Source organism: Sminthopsis crassicaudata, chromosome 1 (assembly GCF_048593235.1).
Source record: "Sminthopsis crassicaudata isolate SCR6 chromosome 1, ASM4859323v1, whole genome shotgun sequence".
In the NCBI taxonomy this organism is placed as follows: domain Eukaryota; kingdom Metazoa; phylum Chordata; class Mammalia; order Dasyuromorphia; family Dasyuridae; genus Sminthopsis; species Sminthopsis crassicaudata.
In genome coordinates this window covers 62,276,272-62,287,144 of record NC_133617.1, presented here as the reverse complement: position 1 = coordinate 62,287,144, position 10,873 = coordinate 62,276,272, and the positions used below count along the sequence as shown (strand labels likewise).

Genomic DNA, 10,873 nt, shown 5'->3' with positions numbered 1-10,873 from the left:
ATTGTCACAGTTTAGGATATAACAATGTCTGGGGCAGAGGACTGGCTCTGTCATGAAATTTGTATATCAGGCTCAATCTTTGGACCTCAGAATTTTGTTTTGTTTTGAATCTGTATAGTGAGAGGGATAGATTAAAATCTAAATTTCAACCCAACTTGGATATTCTATGTTTCGAATCAAACTAATTTTTGTCACTGGTAAGGCGGTATCTATCAAGAGAACATTAGAGGATTCTTAATGAATTCTTTGGTGTTCCCCTTTGGAAAGGATGTTATAGAAAGGTTTCCATCTTAATCCTTGCTCTTTATTCCTCTATGACACCACCACCTTTGCAAAGATGCTGTAATCAAAGAATCATGTGTTAAGTTTGTGTACCCACCTGTCAGTGTTACCACACTATTCTGGGTGAAGGAGAGTACTGTGACTTTTAATACATTTTACAATATTTGCAACAAAGAAAAAAAGACAGGGTATGGGGGTGGGAATAATGCAGTTCTGTAACATTTCACAGTAAAATTACATTTGTACTGAAAATACTTTTTTTTTTTTTTGGGAAAATACTCAGTAGTAAGGTCTTCTGGGATTGTTCTGTAGGGAGAAAAAAAAAAAGGAGAAAAGAGTATTAATATTTACAGATATAATCACATCATCCAGAATTAGCCAGCAAACACTTCAACTATAAAATGAATAAAAATATTGAGGAAGAGAGGAAAGCAAAAGTCTGCTTTCTCCCCTCTCTTCAAAGTCCATCCCAGAACAAAAGTCAAACAGAAGTGTGTGCTTCAGCCCATGGGAAATTCACATTTAGAACAAAATTTGGTGGGCTCTTTTCCAGACCAACTGCTGTTCCTTTTGTATGGGGGAAATGTGTTAATACTTGGTCCAAGTGTCAGCTAAATCAAAGCTGTATTGTTAAAAATAACCTCAAAGTAAGTTGTCCATCATGTTCTATTCTGAGTAATTGAACCATAGTTGCTAGATGAAAACTCAAAAGGAGAGAAGGAAAAAAGGAAACCTCCCAGCAGGAAGATATGTGCACATTTCACAGATGAATTATGATTTAGCTTGCTGAAAAATAATCCCTTTTTTGCACAATTCTTTGTATTTTTCAAAGCATTTTTGCATACACTCTATCTCATGTAAATCTCACAACCAGAGTAGGTGTGGTAAATATTATTCTCTAATTTCCAAACTCTTATAGAAGGAACACCAGTCAGAAAAATTATGCTAGCATCCTCATTGATGCTTACAACTGTGTACCTATGTCCCAGAATCTCTCAGCCTTAATTTGTACAGCTGAGAAATGGGAATATTACTTCCAATAGCTGCCTCACCAGGATGTTGAGAGGTTAAATCACTATTTACAATTTTGATGCATTCAGTAAGTATGGAAGAGTGGCTAGAGAACAATCTGTTTGCCTAAAAAGGATCGCCATACCAGCGGATTAGGTCGGAATCTGTAGGCCAACATCATTCTTTTACGGAATGCTTCATACTCATCATCTTCTTTAGAGAGCTCAGCAGGCCGGTCAATGCCAAATCCAGCTCCATCCACTGCCGTTGTACCCCTGGAAAGAAACCCATTCACAAGATGAGAGGATGAAGGCTTACTCTGTTCTTTTCTCTGTAATACCAATAGGGCATTAACTTACTTTGCCTTGTCGGGAAGATATCTTTATGGGATTCTTATGATTTTCTTTGCCCTTTACTAAGTCCTGACCAACAGAGTTTTCAGAGCTGTGTTGTTGAAATGGAGAAAGAACTATAGGAAATGTATACACACACACACACACACCCTGCTTTGAGCAAACCAGAAATAGGAAACACCACATTCAAGACATGAGAATGTTGCAACTGGAGAAGACATTAAGAGATCATCTAATTAAATTTGCTCATTTTACAAAGGAGAAAATGATTATTGGGGGGGGGGGGGAAGGTGAAATTTCTCCAAAGTTAGAGAAGACAATAAAAAATCAGGCCTTGAACCCAAATCTGATTCCAAATCCATTACAATAGAGGGGATTCTACTATATCACAGCTAAAAAATTAGGGGTGAGTATTCTCTTGATAAGAAAGCATTCATTTATCATAGGATTTCTTTAAATATCAAATCTCTTTAACTTAAAATACAAAACCCAAATTACTTTAGTGACATTTTACACTTAATTTACAAAGGAGTGTGCATTTATATATAACATTGTTGGGGATGAAGAGCAAGGAACAATGGCTGTCCAGTAGGACTATAAACAGCATGAACTCTGGCCTGATCCTCTGGCCTATCTTAAGGTCTAGATGAAATTTCCCTGGCTCCAATACCAAGAAAAAATGAGTGACCTCTTCCCCACCTCCATCAAACATCAAAAATCCCTCTTTCAGGTTTCTGAAGCAAAGTAGCCTCTTCTCTTCCAAAGATTCTTCCTACCTAGAAAGAGCCTATGCACTAAATAAAAGTAGGTGAAGGGCAAAGGAAAAAGTTTCCAATTCAACTTCCTTCCCTTCAGAGGCATAGAGGCAATATGCTTCACTGGAATATGATGTGGACTGCAAGCTAGGAGATCTGGTCCCTCTTTTGTCATAAACCAGCTGTAAGATTATATTGCCCAGGGTCACATAAAAATTTCTTGGGCAAAAAGTAACAAAAACAGAAAAAGTTTAAGAAGTCTTGACATAAAAAGATTAGGAGGCCTCCAAGGTCTTTTTCAGATGAAACCAAATAGGTAATAAATTTCAGTAATCAGGACAAAAAAATCTTAGACACACTAAAAAAAAAAAAAAAAGCCAAGGAAATGACAGTCTGATTCCTTTATAAAAAATGCCTTTAAGGTTCTGCTAAAACATCATCATCTCCCCCCTTTCCAGAGTCTCCGAGTTGAAAGTTATGCCATTTCAATTAAGACATTTATGAAGCACCTATGGGCCTGACTATCCAAGATGTTTCTCTTCTCATGAATTTACCATTTGTAGGTTCCACTTCTGTATTACTTATCCATCACCATGTTTATCTTGGGTATCACCTATATCACTGATGCATCCTTGGGTATGTTACCACAGATGTTATTTCCTGTGTATCCTCTGAGTATATTCCATATATTCTTATGCAATCCTATGTATCCCTGCCTCCTACATTTTAACTCCTTCAGAAGCAGAGGTTAGTGTCAACATTACTCACAGCCTAAAGCCCAATGTCTCATCTACAGCAGTTGCTAGCAAATGGGTGATGAGCTAGTACTGAGCAGGGAATGGGAACAATGGGAAAAGGAGTTTTGAAGCACTAAGTTAATATCATTCACTTATGAACTAAGCCATTTACTTACTTGTTAACTGGGTTTTTGATCCCCTGCCCTTCTGAGCCAAGGCCTTCACCTTCCTTCCAGCCCATCTTCACCAACATTTGGTAACCAATATTCTCCACAGTCAACTTGAATTCTTTGTACTCTGAGTAGTCTGGCTCACGACCTTCCTGCAAAGGTGACAGATCTTACTGATTAAGATGAAAAGGAGTGCCTTGTCTGGCCTGGAAGCCAGAAGTTAGTCTAAACTGGCCCTGGAGGGCTCTTTGACATTCAACAAGGTACTTCTCAACTTTTGTTAAAGAGTTAGGATTTCTCATTTGTAAAATAAAGGGACTGAATTAGATTATCCCTAAGGTCTCTTCTTGTTTTGATAGTTTGAATCTGAGTCCATTTACAAGTTATTTTAAGCTAATAAAGAAAGCTTTGTGTGGCTCCCCCTTTTAAGTTTCTCTTTCTAGCAGCCTTGGAATAGTAAATGAAGCTTAAATACTATTTGCTTATTGCTAAGAGGGATATTTTCAGTTACAGATATCTCCCCATGGCAAAAGGGTACTAGCCATTAACTATTCTCCAGATGTTAAGAGACTCAAGTCTTTCTCTGGCACACTTAACAAGAGGACCAAAAGGTATAACATTTTGTTTCTTGCTCAAACTGCACATACTAATGGTTTCAAGTGAGGTTCTACTTTTCCATCAAACTTGATTGATATATGCTAGCTTCAATTAGTTTTAGCTAACAAAAAGGAAAATTTTCTACAGTTTCAAAAGTCAATAACCAGACAATAATAAAGGCTACTAAAATTATGACCATCATGCACTAGAACCCTCTAAAGAGTATGAGAGAGAAAAAAATTTATGTAGGGCTAATCCACCCATTACCAGCTATCTTCACATTTAGTCTAGGATTCAATCTCCAAATGGCAAGGACTTGTATGACTCATCTGATTGGCCTTTTTCATCTTTCCAAAGGAGGTTCTTGAAGAGCAAGGCTTCTGTGTTCAAGTAGGACCATATGTACCAAAAAACCCCTCCCATAGTGTCTGGGATCCCTCCTTTAACTGGCCTATAGTATGAATCTGACTGTCTTCTTATAGGTCAGTCTACTGAGGACTGGGATAAGAGAAGTGAGCATATTTTATTCTTGTGTTCTCCGGACATGGAATACTCTGAAAAAAGAAGCACTATTCATCTGGAAGAAAGAACTGGCCCAAGCAAGTTAGAATGCTAGGAGGCCCACATGCAGCTCTGGCCATTAAGACTCACCTCTCTAGTATGGCAAAAAATTTAAATGAGATCATGTATAAAAACTACTTTGGAGGACCAGCCCTAAGTCAAGAGGACCCGAGTTCAAATATGGCTTCAAATACTTAACACTTCCTAGCTGTGTGACCCTGGACAAGTCACTTAACCCAATTGCTTCAGCAAAACAAAACAAAAACAAAAATAAAAACACTCCATCCCCTCTGTACACCTTTAAGAATTATGTAGCACCATGTAGCAAAAATACCCTCTCAACATCAGTTGATTCAGTTCTTTTTCTCCCTTACCTTTAATGCCTTGAATGTCTCCATGAACTTCTCCAGCTCATCAGGGGGCAAGAAATCACCAATGAAGTGCTTTCCTCTGCCCATTTTAGTCAACTGCTCCGCCCATTCTATGGAGAGATATAGGAAAAGTGAAGACATTAACAACCCAACAAGGAAAAAGAAATTCAACTGAAGCCCTTCCCTCTCATCACATATTTTCTGAGGGGAAAGGGAGGGAACAAGCATTTATTAAGCATCTTCCAATGCTTGTTGGAAGCATGTTCCAAATACTGTGTTAAGTACTTCACAAATATCTCATTTGATTTCAGCAATAAGCCTCAATGACTCACTCAAAAAGCAGAATCAATTGTCTTGCTTTACTAGGACCTAAAATAATCAGAAAATTCACACTTTAATATCCAGTTCTACTTCGACACCAAGTTATTTCTACATCCTAAACGCCTTTGCTGTTGTACTAGAACAAACTCTACCAAAGGAAAAATCTCCAACAGGTTCACATGGCAGTTAATAAAAGCAATAGAAGACTACCAAGACAGGAGAGCTGTTTTCAAACCTACTCTATCACTAACTATACTAGACTGTGTCCCTTTCTCTTCCTGATTACTAAGGCAGATAGGCTGCACAATTAGTAGTGCTCAAGTTAGGAATTCCCAAATTCAAAATCTGCTTCCCTTACTAGCTGTGTGAACCTAAGTCTTTTCTGTTATTATCCCCAGAAACTGAGGTGGAGAGATGTTAACAGAACCTACCCTGTTGTAAAGTTTAAATAATGTATGATTGTTTTAAGGCTCAAATAAGGTAACATATGTAACTGCTCTGTTAACCTTAGCAGTTTTATCTAAATGCTAAGCTATTATTTCCCATTTGTAAAATAAGGAAAGGTAGAATAGATGATCTTTTAAGTTTCCTTCTGCCTCTAATATTCTAGAACTCAATAATGTTCTTTTCGTACAGAATTTTAAAAGATACTCATACTGAATGCCTAAGATATTCTTAAGAATAACAGCCAGTCTTTATAGAGCATCTTAAAGTGTGCAAAGTACTTACCTTACAATCCTAGTGGGTTTTTGCAATTATGATCCCAATTTTATAAATGATAAAACTGGGGCATATCCAAATCACAATTATTAAGTGACTGAGGCTATATTTTACTCAGGTCTTTCTTTTTAAAAACATCTTTTCCTCAATTATATGTAAAGACAATTTTTACCATGTGTTTCCTACTCCAAGACAGTAAATAATTTCATATAGGTTATACATGTTTAGTCATGAAAAACATATTGAAAATACAGACTCAAAGAAGAAGCAATATGAAAAAAAATGCTTTGATCTGCAGTCAAACTCCATCAGGTCTTTGGAGATGGAGAGCCTTTTTCATCATGAGTCCCATAGAACTGTCATGGTTTACTGCATTGCTGAGAGTAGTCCAGCTCTAAAACTCTATCTACTGTACCCAATTGCCTCCAATTAAACCAGTAATCATAAATAAGCACTTATTAAGTGTCACTAGTCTTTTAACAATGCCAGAAATTGGGAATATAAAGACAAAGACAAAGCAATTCCTTCTTTGGAAGATCTTATATTCTAATAGTGGAGACAACAAGCACATACATACTTTTGTATAAAACAGATACAAGGTAACCTTAGGAAAAGAAAAGCTCTGGCAGCTGAATAGAAGCTTGGGCTAAGTCCTAAGGAATCCAAGAAAGGGAGTCCATTCCATGGATAGGAGGTAAGGGAAAACATAAAACACAGAGATGGGAGACAGAATCATGTGAGGACTAACAAGAAAGTAAACGGGGCTGGACAGTGAGATGGGTGAAGAGGAGTAGAATGCAATAAGGCTGGAAAGGTAGGGTGGCATGGGGATATGAAAGCTTGAAAAGTCAAAAGAGAAGTTTAGATTTGATCCTGGAGGTAAGAGGACATCTTGGGATTTGATGAGGACATAGACATGATCATAGACATGAGTGGAGACTGGGTACAGCAGAAGGGGATAGAAGAGAGGGAATCAGGGAGAAGGGTTACAAACAGACAAGCAAAAGACTACTGCAATAGTCCAGGAAAAGGTGGTGAGGGCCAGAATTAGAATGGGAGCAGTGAGTAGAGAGAAGGCAATGTATGTTTAGAAACATTGTGGAGGTAGAATGACAAAAATTAGCCACAGAAGATGAATGTGAATCTTTTTGGTAACTGCTGTGAAGACAATAAAAGGAGAATAGATTCAGGAAGGAGACAAAGTATGAAATGCTGGCAGATGAAGATCTCAAACACTGCTGATACCACAGACTCTGAAGCACAAAGGAATATTATCTCCTTTCAAAGAGATGGCTTCCAAAATTTCTTTTAGTTTTGATGCTATGTTTTTAAGAAATTACTATGTGAACTACTGTCTTTCCTGCTTTAGGTAAGTAATTCAGGAAGCAACTCATTTCTGTAAGATGACAAAGGCCCTTGGTTTGAAGGGTTCCACTAACCTGGGCATCAACACTGATGAAACACTTCTTAAGAAAAAAAAAAAAAAAAAAAAAGCAATTTAAGAGATTCAAATTTACACTACACTTATTTTACCTGTGCAAACAGTATTTCCCTAGTTCACTCTAGAAAATGTACACATTTTCAATACTGAAACAGCTTTTTTGTTCTTTTTGTACTTTTGTATATTTTGCCTTTGCATCGCCAGTGCCTGGCACAGTGACCCAAACATGTTATGTGGTTAGGGCTTAGGAAATTCAATAGTGCTTTACAGTTTACCAAGCTCTTTCTTTACAATGGCCCTATGGAACAGGAAGGATCGTTATCACTATCTCTATTTCATAGATGAAAATGAGGCTTAAAAAAATAAACTGACTCAAAGTCACAGTAACACACCTTAGGCACAAATCCAAGTCTTAAGACTTGTAGTTTGTTTTCCTCTCCATTTCATATGCTGCCTTAAGACTATATTATGTTATATATTGTATTTAATTTATACTTTAACATATTTAAAAATGTATTGGTCAACCTGCCATCTGGGGGAGGGGGGAAAGGAGGGGAAAATTAGAACAAAAGGTTTGGCAATTGTCAATGATGTAAAATTATCCAAGCATATATCTGGTAAATAAAAACTATTAAAAAAAAAAAATAAGACTATAGTATGTTAATTTCAAATACTGTCATTATCAGAGTATTTATTCTCTCTAGAACCAGTTACTCATTTCCAATCATGTCATCCCCTTTACCCAATACTTTGAACCCATTTTTTAGTGTTTGTAGATGTTTAACTTAAATGCTATTTTTCTTTAAATATGCAAAATATTCCAAATAACTAGCTAATCTGAACTGACAAAGGAAGTTTCCTACAGGAATAAGAAATCACTTCAACCCCCAAAATTCCTTCCATATATAAAAAACAGATTTGTATTTTCTCCAGTTGTGCCTACATAATTCCTAAAGGTAAGAGTTATCCTCCCTTCTCCCCCAAAAACATGAATGAACACTTATTATAATGTTGTAGAAAGATACATTTCAATTAGACTAAGTTTAGGTAGAGGATGTTTGAAATCCTCTCCAAATGAGAATGTTTGGTGTTCTCTTAGACTCCTTAAAATGAGATTCTACCTGCAAGATCCTTTCATCGAGCTCCTCTGGGCAGGGATCCCCATCCCTGTACATTTTTAGTCTGGTCCTCTGAAAGTGATTATCTAGCCTCAAGATTTTCATATCAGAAATTTGATTATTTCATGAGACAGTCTCTTCTGTTTCTAGATCATTCCTAATTAGGAAATATGTCTCTATATTCACATACACACTAGTTCTTTCTACTTCATGACAACCCTTGATACCTGCAAGGCAAGAATCTGATCGCTTGCAAGTTTTCTTTTCTTCAGACTAAACATCCCAAATTGTATCCAAACCTTGCCTAATTTCCCCAACAATGTGGATGTTACTCAGGCCAAATCTGTAACTCTGTGATCAGACCTACCTCTTGTCTTGTCCATCTCCATGCGACGCAGCTGGTGCTCCCAGGTTCCCAGCTCATTGTCTACCTCCTCATCACTATCATAGTCATGCTGGTGTTGCTGGACTGCTTTCTCCCACATAAGCTGCATGTCCTGCATGGCCCGCTTGTGCTTCATAATCATGTCATACATCTGCTGCATCTGAGAGGAGATAACATAATGTTCCATCAAGTTCCAGTAAAGTCTAACTGCTTGCCAGGATAGCTGGCTAAGCTACTACATGATTAATAATGAGAAAAATAGGAAAGTGGATAACATCCTCCAACAGGTTCAGATTAGCATCTGAAAGGTCATTTTGTTATGGAGCAGTCAAAACCTGTCTTACTACCCACTATCCTAGAACTGAAGTAGACATCAAGACCCTTACCACTGTACCTGTAATACAGAATTTCTGTAATACAGAAAATGATTTCTTTGCTGTTTATTAGGTAGTATGAGGAGACCCAAGTATGAGCCTCGATTTCAGTTCTGAAGAGCTAGGTGAGTCAACTTTCTTTTCTGAACCTTCATTTCTTTATAGAGAAAATAATCTTGGCCTTGGCTGTCCTATAGAGTGATGAAAACCAAAGCTGGAACATTTAGTAGCTGCCCTTTGAAAGAATACTGGATTTGATTATTTGAAGGCCTAAAAGGAGTTCCTCATTGAACAGTGTTCCCAGGGAACTGCAGCATGCCAATGTCCTCAAACCTTGTTTTAACATTCTTGGTCCAGGCTATTCTTAAAGACAGACTGGGGTTTCCCTTCTAATCATGGCAGCTATGGACAAACAAATGCAGCTATGGCTTAGAACTGGGAAGAAGCCTAACTAAGGTTGTTCTGCATGTTTATATACCATAAAATACAAAAAGAGATGTCAACTGGTACTGTTATTAGTATACTCCACATGCAGGGGGAAGTGACTCAGTTCCCCTCCAGGCTTACCTCCTGCTGTTCTTTCAGCTGCTTTTTCTGGGCATCAGAGAGTTCTGTCACCCCGACAAGGCCAACAGGTTTTCCTTTCTCATAACCAAGCCCTTTAAGGTCCTGAACTGTAAGAGAAAATTCTGATATAGTCACCTCAGAGGCAGAGGAAGATATGACCAAAATCATAATCATTTCAGATGGGTAAAGGCACCACTTGATTCTCTAGACACAAATAGGGAGGACTGATCCTTTACTATACTACTGACTAGCCATGGGAACTTACCCAATCATTTAATCCTAATAAGCCCTCATTTCTGAACTAGCTATATTACAAGTTCACTTGGAGGCTTAAATGAAAGAACATCTAAAACCAAAACATAAGTCTAAATTATTCTATATCTAGGTATTTCTTATGATACCTAGATATCAGTCAAACTCTTATTACACCTCTTATTATGTGCCAGGCACTATGCTAAGTGCTGCGACTATAAAGAGAGGCAAAAGATCCCTGCTCACACATTAACAAAGGCAGATGAAAATAAAATTGCGAGGAGGGAGGGAGGAAAGCACCAGAAATCTCTGCCAAGGCAGAGTTGGAAAACATGAAATGTATTGCTGTGTGCTTATTACTCTACTCCTCAAAACCCTTTATGAATACTGAATTACATACTGTGAATATTGTACTGTTTACCTGGCATCCAAGGACATGCACTAGTTGATTCAAACATATCTCTGCATTCTTTTTGCACTATTCCTCTTCATATATTCTATGCTCCTGCCATCTAGTCACTTAGTCTCTGCACCTTTATATATACAAAATTTGTAATAAGGGTAGGATTACCAGAGCTTTGTCCCAAGGAGTTAAATTTAGATTGAATCAACAAGATCATTTCAGTGGAGACTTTTCCCCCTGTCCTCAACTGTTCACCTCTAAACTCCCATAGAAAATTTTCCCATGCCCCTCAGCTAGAAGTAAGCTCTTTCTATCTAATACTCACAGCATTCTGCACTCTTTTTAAGCAACTGCCATATTTTAATCTGTTCTACAGTTATATTGTCTTTATCTTCTACATTAACACACTTAAGGCCAGGGTCAATTTTATTCACTTTGCACAGAATAAACACTTC

At 37.5% G+C, this 10,873-nt stretch overlaps 1 protein-coding gene across 2 annotated transcripts in view; it reads right to left on the bottom strand.

Annotated features, from left to right (window-relative positions):
* Nucleotides 1-406: 406 nt before the first annotated feature.
* SUGP1 (SURP and G-patch domain containing 1) overlaps nucleotides 407-10,873 on the bottom strand; it is a 37,224-nt gene continuing 26,757 nt past the window's right edge. For both annotated transcript variants that reach the window (XM_074306986.1, XM_074306994.1), the window contains exons 9-14: nucleotides 9,764-9,870; nucleotides 8,805-8,982; nucleotides 4,841-4,947; nucleotides 3,315-3,460; nucleotides 1,439-1,568; nucleotides 407-588 (exon numbers count right to left, since the gene is read on the bottom strand). In XM_074306986.1, coding sequence (XP_074163087.1) covers nucleotides 562-588; nucleotides 1,439-1,568; nucleotides 3,315-3,460; nucleotides 4,841-4,947; nucleotides 8,805-8,982; nucleotides 9,764-9,870 — 695 coding nt within the window. In that variant the 3' untranslated portion in view covers nucleotides 407-561. The remainder of the gene's footprint in view (nucleotides 589-1,438; nucleotides 1,569-3,314; nucleotides 3,461-4,840; nucleotides 4,948-8,804; nucleotides 8,983-9,763; nucleotides 9,871-10,873) is intronic.